General features: G+C 38.0%; 1 protein-coding gene across 1 annotated transcript in view; it reads right to left on the bottom strand.

Annotated features, from left to right (window-relative positions):
* Positions 1–7,545, bottom strand: part of LOC105218552 (relaxin receptor 2) — a 40,406-nt gene extending 32,861 nt beyond the window's left edge. Inside the window, exon 1 of the mRNA XM_054230544.1 lies at positions 6,573–7,545. Within this exon, the coding sequence (XP_054086519.1) occupies positions 6,573–6,660 (88 nt within the window). The 5' untranslated portion in view covers positions 6,661–7,545. The remainder of the gene's footprint in view (positions 1–6,572) is intronic.
* Positions 7,546–15,457: the final 7,912 nt, after the last annotated feature.

Here is a 15,457-nt window from a genome sequence, read left to right as displayed (position 1 = left end):
CATAAACTTTTTTCAAATAGCAAAATTTTTCTTTATTTTTGTGAATAATTTGCGAAAAAAATCGAATTGGGTTGATGAGTGATAATCTATCTTCTTATAGCATAGACACCGCTTACGCGGTTATAGCCGAGTCCAAAACAGCACGCCACGTATCCCTCCTTCTGGCAGTTTGGCGCCAATTGGTTTTACCAAGCGAAGTCAGGTCCCTCTCCACCTGGTCCTTCCATCGGAGTGGAGGTCTCCCTCTTCCTCGGCTTCCACCAGCGGGTACTGCATCGAATACTTTCAGAGCTGGAGCACTTTCATCCATTCGAACAATATGACCTAGCCAGCGTAGCCGCTGTTTTTTTATTCGCTGGACTATGTCTATGTCGTCGAATAACACATACAGCTCATCGTTCCATCGCCTGCGGTATTCGCCGTTGCCAATTCTTAAGGGACCATAAATCTTCCGCAAAACCTTTCTCTCGAAAACTCCTAGTGCCGTCTCATCGGATGTTGACATCGTCCACGCTTCTGCACCGTAAAGTAGGACGGGAATGATGAGGGACTTGTAGAGTGTGGTTTTTGTTCGTCGAGAGAGGACTTTACTTTTCAATTGCCTACTTAGTCCATAGTAGCACCTGTTGGCATGAGTGATTCTGCGTTGGGTTTCCAGGCTGACATTGTTATTGCTGTTAATGCTGGTTCCCAGGTAGACGAAATTATCTACAACTTCAAAGTTATGACTGTCAACAGTGACGTGGGAGCCAAGACGCGAATGCGCTGACTGTTTGTTTGATGACAGGAGATATTTCGTCTTGTCCTCGTTCACCACCAGACCCATACGCTTCGCTTCCTTATCCAGTCTGGAAAAAGCAGATCTAACGGCGCGGGTGTTGTTTCCAATGATATCGATATCATCGGCGTACGCCAGTAGCTGTACACTCTTGAAGAAGATTGTACCTTCTCTATTTAGCTCTGCAGCTCTTATAATTTTTCCCATCATCAAGTTAAAGAAGTCGCACGATAGTGAGTCACCTTGTCTGAAATCTCGTCTGGTATCGAACGGCTCGGAGAGGTCCTTCCCGATCCTGACGGAGTTTTTGGTGTTGCTCAACGTCAACTTACACAGCCGTTTTAGTTTTGCGGAGATACCAAATTCAGACATCGCGGCATAAAGGCAACTCCTTTTCGTGCTGTCGAAAGCAGCTTTAAAGTCGACAAAGAGATGGTGTGTGTCGATCCTATTTTCACGGGTCTTCTCCAAAATTTTGCGCATGGTGAATATCTGGTCTGTTGGTGATTTTCCAGGTCTAAAGCCACACTGATAAGGTCCAATCAGTTTGTTGACGGCGGGCTTTAGTCTTTCACACAATACGCTCGCCAGAACCTTATACGCGATGTTGATGAGGCTTATCCCACGGTAATTGGCGCAAATTGTGGGGTCTCCCTTTTTGTGTCTCGATTCCAATCGTCAGACATGCTTTCTTCCGACCATATTCTACAAAGAAGCTGATGCAAGCACCTTATCAGCTCTTCGCCGCCTTATTTGAATAGCCTTATTGTTCTTCAAGCGGGTAATTGCTATTCGAATTTCTTCACAATCGGGCAATGGAACATCTGCTCCATCGTCGTCGATTGGGGAATCGGGTTCGCCATCTCCTGTTGTTGTACTTTCACTGCCATTCAGCAGGCTGGAGAAGTGTTCCCTCCACAAACTCAGTATACTCTGGTCATCAATAACTAGATCACCTCTAGGGGTCCTACAGGAGTGTGCTCCAGTCTTGAAACCTTCAGTTAGTCGCCGGATCTTTTCGTAAAATTTTCGAGCATTACCCCTGTCGGCCAGCTTGTCAAGCTCTTCATACTCACGCATTTCGGCCTCTTTCTTTTTTTCTGCAAATGCGTCTCGCTTCCCTCTTCAGCTCTCGGTATCTTTCCCACCCCGCTCGTGTTGCGGTCGATCGCAACATTGCGAGGTAGGCAGACTGTTTTCTCTCCACTGCGAGACGACAATCCTCATCATACCAGCTGTTTTTTTTTGGCTTTTCCGAAAACCAATGGTTTCGGTTGCAGATGTATGTAAGGAGTTTGATATGCCGTCCCACAGCTCCCTTATACCGAGATGCTGATGAGTGCTCCCAGAGAGCAGGAGTGCAAGTCGAGTAGAAAATCGTTCGGCTGTGGGTTGTGATTGCAGCTTCTCGATGTCGAACCTTCCTTGTGTTTTTTGACGTGTGCGCTTTTCTACACAGAGGCGGGTGCATATTTAGCTGCTACAAGATAGTGGTCCGAGTCGATGTTGGGACCACGAAGCGTACGCACATCAGAAACACTGGAGACATGTCGTCCATCTGTCACAACATGATCGATCTGGTTGCGGGTGATTCGATCCGGGGACAGCCAAGTAGCTTGATGGATTTTCTTATGCTGGAATCTAGTACTACAGACGACCACATTTCGGGCCCCGGCGAAGTCGATCAGCCTCAGACCGTTTGATGATGTTTCGTCATGGAGGCGGAATTTTCCGACTGTTGTGCCAAAGACACCTTCTTTACCCACCCTAGCGTTGAAATCGCCAAGCACGTTTTTAACATCGTGGCGGGGGCAGCGCTCATAGGTACGTTCTAGGCGCTCATAGAAGGTATCTTTGATCACTTCGTCCTTCTCTTCCGTCGGGGCGTGGGCGCAAATCAGCGATATGTTGAAGAACCTCGCTTTGTTGCGGATTTTGGCTAGACGTTCATCCACCGGAGTGAATGCCAGGACTCGACGACGGAGTCTCTCTCCTACCACGAATCCCACACCGAATTTGCACTCCTTTATATGGCCGCTGTAGTAGATGTCACAAGGACCCACCTTCTTCCGTCCTTGTCCCGTCCATCGCATTTCTTGGATTGCGGTGATGTCAGCCTTTACTCTTACGAGGACATCAACCAGCTGGGCAGAGGCACCTTCCCAATTAAGGGTCCGGACATTCCAGGTGCATGAGTACGTGTGCAGTGGCTTGAAGAAAAAGTATTAGAAATATTAAAGTCGGAGCCGTCGAACTCTGAGTGTTTCCAACGCCTTCATAATAAGAGAGAACGACAACGGAAACCAAAGACAAGAGGTATTATCAAGTTTTAGCTCATTGTAAATAAAATATAATTTCATTTTCGAATTTTTATCATTTTACTTTTTTAAATGGGAAAGTACATACATATGTATGGGAGAATGTGTATAAGTGTGTAAAATCTTATAACTATTGAAATGTTTTTTTTTAAACCCGTGCGAAGTCGGAGCAGTCTGCTAGTATTATAATAAGATCATAAACTATGTATGTATATGTCATCCAATATTTAGTGTTTCTCTGTAACAGTACCACTTAAATATTTGGGGAATTCGCCTTATCGCCATATGTTGAGAATGTAAAGTTAAGGTCCAAAATCCTTCTTATTGTAGAAGCAAGATATCCAATCGCCTATTAGCAATTGTAATGAATATAGTTTATACGAGGCTAAATTCTTTAAAACATTTTCCACATTCTTATCCCTACTGGGAACCTGTTTGATATCATGAATTTTAAAAGAAACCTTGGCTACATAATATTCTACAGATTGGTTCAGGGTATCAATAACATAGCCAATATCTGAAGAGATATCAAGGACTGATTTGCTGTCTGCCTAGTGACACATCCAGCTTTGAAAGGAGATCGTCGATAGGTTATTTACAATATTAACTATCTTGAAGGGGGAAGATCTATTTTGGCCGTGTAATCCAGCTAAAACTGACCTGGGGATCTAATAGCTTACATATTTTGCAAATAATAATTATTATTACGTTAATTTGGTCTTTAGAAATGCATCCCTTTAATATAATCTTTTGCAATCTCTGTCAACAAAAACGAAAGACAGTTGCCTAATCCACATACAATTTATAAACAAGAATGTGCTCACATGAGATCCCACTTGAACATAGTAAACGTGACAGAAATTTACTCCTTATCAATGTATCATATCATGTTGGCCAAGTCTTCGTAAGCCACTTTGCTCACAGTCGCAACAATTTAATCTTAAACACAACACTTGTAGCCAATACTAAAGCTAAATGGTTTAATATTAATGTAATATATGTACATACATATACAAACATATGTACGTATATTACCGCCATTTTATAAGAGGCGTAAAAAATAAGATAAGAATAGCAAAGAAGCAATTAATACTTGTAACTTTATTAAGTGGTTATGACAGGCAGTAGCAAAGAGCAACAACATATGCACGTACGTACATTACAAATTATCAATTTCTGCGATTGTCTATATATTATATACAAACATAGGTATATATATGTATAATCGCAACACGGTCAAGAAGACAATAAGCCTGAGCGCCAAAAAATATTTTTGTATCGCCACAATATCCTGTCCAAGAAACGGTGAAGATAGTGCAGAGTATGAGTGACAGCGGGTCGTGAACAAATCGAAAAAGGCATTAACGGCAAACGTGCGCCAGAATGCGAATAGCGCATTGCCTATTGCCATAAATAGGTTAATTTGAACGCCTGGCCCATGGGAGGAAAAGAAAGATGCTCGCACGGCATATAATTCGCACCGGACAATGGCTGAACGCAGCAAGGATACGCTGCCGCAAACAACAAAAAAAGAAATTATCAACAAAAAAAAGAATGGCGAAGAAAAAGAATAAGAAGCAAATATTCACACAAACTGCAAAAAAGAGCAAATATAGGCGATTTGATAAATAGACAAGTTCAGTTTAGTTAGTGTGCTATGTGTCAAAGGCCAATAGGTGACACTCACACCCCCGGCAATTGCATTATAAATAGCAAAATAGTCTAAGTAGACAACTGACAATGGTCAACGGTCAATGGGTATTGATACGTACATATACAAGGTTCCGAGACCTTTAAGCAAATGAAATTCAATTTTACTTCACCGCAGCAGATTATAAGGTGTGGAATTGATAATAAACAGGCAGCAGCATTCGATGATGTTGTCGATGGTTTGGCATTAAATTTGCGTGAATTCGGCAATAAATTTCTTCTTTTCATTTGCCAATTGAAATATTTTGAATAGCATTTTTATGTGGTATTGCGTTATTGCAGCAATAAAGATTGTTGGAAAATAGATCCTTAAGCAATAGGGTTATCCATACATTATGGAAGCGAAGTTTTAGAGCAGTCTTCCAACAACTCAACTCATATGTCGATACTACTACAATATAGAGATATCATGTAATCGATCGCGGGAATATAAGCTGTGACCCTCAACTTTGGTGTCATTTCACACTCTAGATTGTAAACTCCTTCCCTGTATTTTCACTTTTTCATTTTTATGTTTGCTTCCTATACATGTTTTAAGACAAAATTTTAAGAGCCACCCTCAGGTACTTACATATGTTATTTGTATTATTTTCTTTGATTTTTATTAGGGTCATCAAATGTGCTCCATATATTTGCATGCGGGCAAGAAATTTTCTCAATTCGTGTGGCAAAAGCTCCAAAAATACCAATGATATAAAAAATCATCTGTTTGAACATTTATGTAATTATGATTATTGATAAACACATAAAATGTATGCCAAAATATAGGAGAGAAAAAAATTAAATCCTATATTTCTGCCCAAGAAGAACGCTACTGAAATATCTTACTGCTGAAAATTCAAAAGTATCACTTTACGGTTTCCGATTCTTGAGTAGACTTATATCAATTCGCCAAAGGTATGATTGTCGAAGTGTTTCAATTTCGAATGCTATATATTGGACGACAAAGTCCCTGATGATTTCTTCAAGTTTTCCCCCATATAGCTTTGGCAACTCACGTACGGCAGGATCACCGCTTCTGTACTTATTACAGACAGGGCAGTAATCAGACAGCACTCCTCTGATTGTGAAGTGATAAATCAAACTAAGAGTTCAAAGGACCTCTTACGTTCAACCCAAAACCCTCGAAACAAGCTATCGATAATGAGGTCAGGCACTCCTTGCATAACCTTGAGCGTACTGTCATCTATCTCAAGTCAGTATTGCCGCTCAACTGTTGGAGTCAATACACATCTCTCTGAAGGAGGCTGCACTTCGAAACATTGCATCTACTTCTACTTTCATGGCAACCACTTCTGCTTGAAAGATACTACTGTGGTCGAAGAGCCTCATGCTGGTGTTGATTGAGAGCTTCCAGCAAGAGTATTAAAGGAATCATTGGTTAAGACTTTGTTGAGTGAAAGTGAAAGAGGAGAATTACTTAAACTATAAATATCATCAACATTAAGCTTGAATAATGTGTCTCATTACTACAAATGAACAGATCAGCATTTTCTAAGTAAATCATAGTCACAAAGCTCTGTATCATTTCATCGAAAGTGTTACCTGAGAAATTATAGCAAACGCTTAATTAATTCATTTAGTTGTCTTAATTAGTTGTCACAACGCGAATTAATTACAATTAATTAGGAAAGATTATAGCAATTTTCAAGCATTTTATCACAATTTAGTGTCTCATTATCAACTTAAAACCTCAAATTTTTTTAAATTATTTATCTAATAAATTGCGAAGTCGTAAATTACATTTAATGGCGTTAAATACTCACCTAAACTTAAATAGAATATTAATGCCGAAAGTGTAATGACCAAAAGCAGCAGACAGCCACCGATGGCGATGCTGCGTCCATAAACCATACTTTAAAAGTGTAACCAGCCGATTTTATTTATGACAAGCCAAGCGCCGTTGTTTAACAGTTCATTTGTTGTGAATTGAAAATTCTTAATTTCCTCTCGCACTTCAAGGCATGCAAGCGCAAGCGACTTCACTCACGAGTTCACATTTTACCCAACAAAAGCATAGCAATCGTTTAAACACAATTAAAGTCTTTTAAAGTTGAAGCTTTGCTGCAACGCTTTGTGGGCGGTGGTTCGCTTTACCGTTAGCCGTTTAAAATGTTATGCAGTCACGTGACAACAATCACTAAACAAAGCGCTTCCGCGTCGTTTAGCGATTAATCAAACACATTGTTGTTGTATTGTGTTAGTTGTTATTGTTGTTGCTGTTCATAGTTCATATTAGCGTACTTGGAAAATGCTGCTGCTGCTTCTTCTTCTCTGACAATAACTATCAACACCAACATTAACAACAACTTCAGCGACATGATAATACGAGTTGTTTGCCTTTCTGGTACATATTTACTGGAAAACCATTTTTTTCACACACGTCACCACTTCAAAGGTTCACTTTACTTCATTTATATGCATACGTATAAATACATATACATATCTATATTTGTTTGTATTTTAGCGCTCTACAATGTAAATATCACTTTATACTGCATATCGTCAGCGAGCGTCTGTAAAAGCTTCACAAATAATCCATCATTATCAGCATAAACATCATCATCAAACTGTATGAAATCTCCATTAGACAAAGTGACCAACGTTTCGGTTAAATGCTCGGACGGCAGTTGGTTTTTCACTTAGCTTCTTTTATTATCACTCACTTCTGGTTTTATGGCATTCGACATTTTACGGTGGTGATTGGTGTAAGCTACGCTGTGTAAGTTCGTTCACTGTGCAGTTCTAAATTTGGATATATTGCATATAGTACGAGTATATGTGTGTTCATATATTTATGCATGTGAGTTTATATGACAACTTTTTCATTTTTATAATTTTTATAATTACATAAAATTTTTTTTTATAGTCAAAATTAGAAGGTTTTCGGTAATAAATATAACTTTTCTTTCAAGGATTGTAGGATTTCCACGAAGATTTAAATACGGCTATTTTATAATAACCCTCAACAGTGCACCATCATTAAATGAAATTTCCCCAGCATTACCTCTGGTAGTGGTGCATAAAGTGGTCGGCTTAGTAAAATTCATATTGTCATGTTCGTACTCAGTATTTTATTAAGTTTTTAGAAACTCAAGACTTATTTAACCAAAGTTAGAATCTTGTCCATGATTGCTAATATAGGTCCAGGTATCAGTTATGAGGCTCCTATTTAATAGTAAATATCTAACGAGCTTATATAACGATAGTTTGAGAAAAATCGGGTATTTATATAGAATTGACCTAAGGCGATGTGAACGGGTTCGTTTTAAGATGCACCTGTATTAAAGACCAGAAGCTAGTATGAAGCCTTGAAAATCACTATAATAGTTATATTATAATTATACGAATCCCACAAAAGAATTCGAACCCATAAAGAGTAATTTATTTAAGGAAAATATCATCGATGAAATCATCGGCCCAAAAATGACTATTTGATTCCTGAAATTGAAGCTCGCCGACATTTGTTTTGAACAAGACGGCGCCACTTCCCACACAATCAATGAATTCATTGAGAGAACACTTCGGTGAACAGATAATTGGCCAACAAGATCGTGTGATATCACAACGATATACTTTTTCCGTGGGAATATGTAAAGTCTAAAGTCTATGCGGGCAATCCCGATTCGATTTAGGTCATCAAAAAACATCACGCGTGTCATTCGCCAGTTACCAGTCGAAATACTCAAACTAGTTATCAAAAATTGGACTCAATAGATGGACCATCCAACATTGGATGAAGATAATTAATGCCAAAGAATGTTCTTTCGAATGATAATAATAATGATAAGTGGGGAGCTTCGAAACCCTTTATAAATGTGGACGTGCGAATCACTCTAAAATATGAATATGAACATTTTTATACTCTAGCAACAAAGTTGCTAAGAGAGTATTATAGTTTTGTTCACATAACGGTTGTTTGTGTCACCCAGAAATAAACGAGTTGGAAATAGGGTTATATACAGACCAAAGTGATCAGAGTGAAGAGTGAAGTTGAAATCCGGTTGTCTATCTGTCCGTCCGACCGTCCGTCTGTGCAAGCTATAACTTGAGTAAAAATTAAGATATCGTGATGAAACTTGGCACACTTATTACTTGGCACACTTCTTTGTTGCTTTCGAAGATGGGCAAAATCAGACTACTGCCCTGCCCACAAAATTTGGTATGAAGGGTCGCACTATAAAGGGGCATATGTGGATATAATCTATATCAAGGAAACTTTCTAGAGTCGTTTCTTTTAGGTACTACCTTATACAGTCCAAAAATGGAGGAAATCGGATTATAACCACGCCCACCTCTCATACAAAGGTTATGTTGAAAACTTCTAAAAATGCTTTAATTCAGTAAGGAAAACCACCAGAAGCCTTAAATTTCATTATAAAGATGGTACAGAAGAGCTGCACTCAAAATGGTATACAAAATTTTAAAACGGCGTGGTTCCGCCCACTTATGGGTCAAAAACCATATCTTCGAAACTACTTGACCAATTTCAATGAAATTCGGTTCTTAATATCTTCCTAGCTTCCTAATGATATGTTGTGAAAGTAGTTCAAATCGGTTCACAACCACGCCTACTTCCCATATACCAGACCTTTGAAGTCGATCTGAATCGTTTACTTTACAATATATAGTATAAGGTAAGCACTAGTGAAGATATCGAAACAGAACTTTGCAAAAATACTGCATTTAAACATGGCGTCGCACTTCTAAAAATCGATAAGTTTCCATAAGGACAACAGTGCTTCTAACAAATTTTTTACCGAAAATATAGTTAAGCTTCTCAGATATTTTGAAGAAATTCAGAGGGAATATGTCTTCGCGCCAAAAATTTTTAAAATAACTTCCCCTAACTCCCATATACCTAATATTAGGGTTTTCAAACTTTCAATGAACTGTATACCATATATATGGCGAATATGTGAGTCAAATTGTTTGTTATCTTAATAAAATTAAATAAATAAATTGCGAGAGTATAAACAACTGACCAGATATTCACCATGCGCCAAATCTTGGAAAAGACCCGTGAAAATAGGATCGACACACACCACCTTTTTGTCGATTTTAAAGCTGCTTTCGACAGCACGGAGCTGCCTTTATGCCGCGATGTCTGAATTTGGTATCCCCGCAAAACTAATACGGCTGTGTAAGCTGACGTTGAGCAATACCAAAAGCTCCGTCAGGATCGGGAAGGACCTCTCCGAGCCGTTCGATACCAAACGAGGTTTCAGACAAGGTGACTCGCTATCGTGTGACTTCTTTAACCTGATGCTGGAAAAAATAGTTCGAGCCGCAGAGCTAAACAGAGACGGTACAATTTTTTATAAGAGTGTACAGCTACTGATGTACGCCGATGATATCGATATCATTGGAAACAACACCCACGCCGTTAGTTCTGCTTTTTCCAGACTGGATAAGGAAGCGAAGCGTATGGGTCTGGTGGTGAACGAGGACAAGACGAAATATCTCCTGTCATCAAACAAACAGTCAGCGCATTCGCGTCTTGGCTCCCACGTCACTGTTCACAGTCATAACTTTGAAGTTGTGAATAATTTCGTATACTTGGGAACTAGTATCAACAACACCAACAATGTCAGCCTCGAAATCCAGCGCAGAATCACTCTTGCCAACAGGTGCTACTTTGGACTGAGTAGGCAATTGAACATTAAAGTCCTCTCTCGACGAACAAAGTCCCTCATCATTCCCGTCCTACTTTATGGTGCAGAAGAGTGGACGGTGTCAATATCCGATGAGACGGCACTAGGAGTTTTCGAGAGAAAGGTTTTGCAGAAGATTTATGGTCCCTTAAACATTGGCAACGGCGAATACCGCAGAAGATGGAATGATGAGCTGTATGTGTTGTTCGACGACATAGACATAGTCCATCGAATAAGAAGACAGCGGCTACGCTGGCTAGGTCATGTTGTTCAAATGGACCAAAGTACCCCAGCTCTGAAAGTTTACGATGCAGTACCCGCTGGTTGAAGCCGAGGAAGAGGGAGACCTCCACTCCGATGGAAGGACCAGGTGGAGAAGGACCTGTCTTCACTTGGTATTAACAATTGACGCCAAACTGCCAAAAGGAGAGATGCGTGGCGCGCTGTTGTGGACTCGGCTATAACCGCGTAAGCGGTTTCTACGCCAGTAAAGAAGAAGAAGATATGTAGAAGAAACAAATTATTCTCGTTTTCTCCCAGAAAGTTCATACGTCAGTTGTATAGATTTTTTTCTTCATGGACAAATAGAAGAGAAGAAAGAGAATTTGTATCATTATATAAGTGCGATCAGAAATTTTCCAATGGGGAAAAAGGTAAGAATTGAGTTCCATTAGAACAACACCTTACCACACATGCCGCTAATGTTAGGTGCTCTTGCAATCTATGACGAACGATATTGAATGATGAATCTTTCTGAATTAATTGTGGTGAAAATTAAATTCATTTCAAACTCAGTGCTAATTTACATAAACATTTTATTCCAAACTGTATATTTCATAAACCTTTACTAACTACACTTGAATCTCAATTGACTACAGACTTTCAGCTACGTTGCCAGTGTAGGAGGTGTTTTGTATGTGCTAACATACATATGTATTTATATTTACAAAATTTACACATATTCAAATATTTATATAAACTGTATGAGTGCCTGCTTGTAGGAATTTTAGAGACAATCCACAATTACTTTTTTTAGCACCATCATCAAATATTAGCACTTACATGCATACACGCATACATTATTCGTGTGAAAATATACATGTACCAGCACATAAGCGTCATTTTCTTTATAAAATTACACTTAGTTTTTTGTACTGGCATTTTTTGCACAAAGAAGTCGTCGACTCTTTAGTTTATCCCTTTTTGTGGTGTGCGTTAAGTCCTGGGACTAATGTTTGGACACTTAAATGCATACAAAATAAGTACAGAGCATTATGAAGTCATTGAAAACGAACGAAGCTACTGTAATATGTATGTATAAATGTATGTATAAATGTATATCTATACATGGGACTAAAAATATGCATGTTTTATCTGATATTTGCATGTAGCCAAAAAATTCAAATGTATTAAAGCACGTACAAACTCATATGATTTTAATGCCTACTTTTACAAGTACATTAGCTCTAACTATACGTACTATATATACTTATACATATACATACATATGTAATTGTCGTTAAATTAATTGAAAATTATTGCTGTTGTCTAAATTACAAATTAAGCCATGCTTTTTATTCAAAAATACCAACAATTGTTAAAAAAAAGGGAACAAGGACAGCCTAAAACATTTAAGCGTTAAAGCATTTGTGATCTTTGAAACCAAATCGTAAATTTTAGCGAAAAAAGTACAATGTGTAATGTGGGTGCCCATTAGGCGCTGCTTTTAGTGGCTAAAAGGCAACCACCGAAACCATGACAAAAGTAATTACTTAGTGGAAGGACATTGCATATCTAAATAGTTTTTGGAGGTTTAAGGGGTTAGGGGTAGTCAGGATTTTCAAAAAATCAATTTTTATACTCTGAAAATTTGAAGTTTATCCGATAATTGCTTGTAGAGTTATTCGACAAATAACAACGAGCGCTCGGGCACTCCAACACACTAGTGTGAAACTTTAAATGCTTTTTTCTCAAAATCTATGTTTTTTGAACTGGTGACAACTGTAACTCGAAAACCGCTCGGTAGATTTTAATGAAATTTCTACAGCTTTTAGAATGCATAATAAACTCAGGCCTGAACCAAAGACTTTTTTTTCAAAAATTTAAATTTTTTAAGACCAATTAACTGTTGATTTTTTCCCGAAAATCTAGAAATAAAATTCCTGAGGCCGCCATTTGGTTAATTTTTGAAAAATTACTGAAAATTCTAATTTTTTCGTGTCTCTGACTACCCCATAACCCCTTAAAAGTGCTTTCTATTGCTTTTGGAAATGTAATTTTCATATACTCTGCTTTGGGTTAGCGGAGCAAAAGCAACTTGAATTCAGTTATTTATGGCAGTGGTTTGACCGGGCGTATGAGTAACCTATTGTCATGAATATATTTGAATCGGACTTTCATTTAACGAAATACGTTAATTTTCACCAATTAAAAATATATTTAAGAATAATATGTATCCAATAATAAAGCATATATATTCAGAGCATATATGGGAGTCTTAATGCTTTCTGTTGTTCTAGTAGAACGAGTAACATCTTCTGAACTTAGTGAAGTTAAGGATACCTCTCTATAAGGTTCGAAATGGAACTCATTCCCCAAATTGTTTACATAGACTGCTGGTCATAGGTTAGACGCACCCATTTTTTTCTTTAAAGAACCCGTTATATTTACTACCAGGGATATTTTAGTTGAGCAAAACCTTTTTCTTATTAAAGTTCAAACCATGTTAGATAAAAAACTGGTCTTAGTTGCTTGGCTTGTGCAAGCATAACTGTGCGAAAACTTTAGAAACATCGACGAATCTACATGCGTTTTCAATTGTCTTGTGTAAAAAGGAGTAATTATTTTCATTAATAAAAAAAGTAATATTAAGAAATCAATTGTTTTTTAGAAATATTTGGAAAACAATAGGAATATGTGATATTTTGAGCCTATTGAAAAACAAAACAAACTTTTCGACCGTTCCGCGTACAATCCAAAAATGCAAAACATCTTTAGCGTCTAAAAATTATGAAAAATCCACTTCTGATTGTCATACGGAAAGAAAAACGGCTTCAATTTGCGGAAGAGTACATGCCTCGGAGTGTTCATTCTGACAGTCGACTCAATGATCGGCACTTATTTGTTTTTACTGATGAAATGCGCTTTAATTTAGAGGGACTCAATGGCTTTCAATATTATTTTCATGATTTACGCAAAGAAGAAGTGTGTTTAAGTCGCTATCATAAGTGGGTAATGGTACGTTTTGCCATCACGTAGAACAATTGATTTTATTTTTATTGATGAGAAAGTGAACGGTGGTCGCTTCAAAACATCATTAGAGTCAGTTTTTCCATTGTTAAAAGATCTCTGCAGATCTATTCCATAGATTTTTCAACAAGATAATGCCCCGATTATTAACGCTCGATTAGTTAAGTCATTTACTTAGAGTCAAAACGTTAATATCATGACTTGGCCACCATAATCTCCGGATCTTAACGTAATTGAAAAAGTTTGGATTTAGCTTTCATGGAAAGTTTATGAAGAAGGAAAGCAGAAGATAAATAACCATTAATTGTAATTAATTATTTTATTCTATTCTAGTGCCCTAAGAACATGTTTGAAGAGCACAATTTCGTTAATTTTTTTAAATCTTTAGAATATAATCCCTGAAATATCATTGAATCACCGTTTTTCAACTTTTATTTAATTGAATTCAAAATAAAAGTTCTAAGCTGAATACTACTGTATGTACGGATGTGTTTAAGGAGGAGTGTATAAGTGTTAATCGCTATATATTATATGTTGCTATATTACTATATATATACACATAAAATATCTGTGCATTAATCAAGTCTGAATAGATGCTAAAACCAACCAATATCATCCTTATCTGACCGTCAATAATTTTAGAATAAATTAAAACAAAACAAATAAGGAAAGGCTAAGTTCGGGTGCAACCGAACATTTTATACTCTCGAAATTTATTAAAGAAACTTACAAACATACAAAATTTACCCATAAATTCGGCATAAAGTTTAATAGAATAACGAAAACTGTAATATATGCTATATGAGGGCTGAGGTAAATCTTCCATTTTCACCAGCAGGGTACACTATATCCAAGACTATACGCTCACTTAATTTTGCTAAGATATCTCACTTATTAACCAATACATATTTGCGGAATTATAAGAGCTGCAGAGCTTAATAGAGAAGGTACAATCTTCTACAAGAGTGTAATAATGGATAAGGAAGCGAAGCGAATGGGTCTGGAGGTGAATGAGGACAAGACGAAATATCTCCTGTCATCAAGCAAACAGTCGGCGCATTCGTGTCTTGGCTCCCACGTCACTGTTGACAGTCATAACTTCGAGGTCGTAGATAATTTCGTATACCTGGGAACCAGCATCAACAACACGAACAATGTCAGCCTCGAAATCCAGCGCAGAATAACTCTTGCCAACAGGTGCTACTTTGGACTGAGTAGGCAATTGAACAGTAAAGTCCTCTCTCGACGAACCAAAATCAAGCTCTACAAGTCGCTTATCATTCCCGTCCTGCTCTACGGTGCAGAAGCTTGGACGATGTCAACATCAGATGAGACGACACTAGGAGTTTTCGAGAGGAAAATTTTGCGCAAGATTTATGGTCCTCAGAACATTGGCAACGGCGAATACCGCAGACGATGGAACGATGAGCTGTACGAGTTATACGACGACATTGACATAGTTCAGCGAATAAAAAGACAGCGGCTACGCTAGCTAGGTCATGTTGTCCGAGGAAGGGGAAGGCCTCCACTCCGTTGGAGGTACCAGGTGGAGAGCGACCTGGTTACACTTGGGATCTCCAACTGGCGCCGAACTGCGAAGGAGAGAGAAAAAAAAAACCTTTGAAAAACCTAAAATTAGGTACATATATGAGAGCTAGGAGATGTTATGACCCGATTTTAATAATTTTTTTAACAGAACACTATTAGAAGAAAACAATTTCCTCTGAATTAAATTAAATTATCTGAGA

This window comes from Zeugodacus cucurbitae, chromosome 2 (assembly GCF_028554725.1).
Source record: "Zeugodacus cucurbitae isolate PBARC_wt_2022May chromosome 2, idZeuCucr1.2, whole genome shotgun sequence".
NCBI classification, from domain to species: domain Eukaryota; kingdom Metazoa; phylum Arthropoda; class Insecta; order Diptera; family Tephritidae; genus Zeugodacus; species Zeugodacus cucurbitae.
Note: the sequence above shows the minus strand (reverse complement) of the source record. Positions and strands in the feature narration are given on the sequence as shown.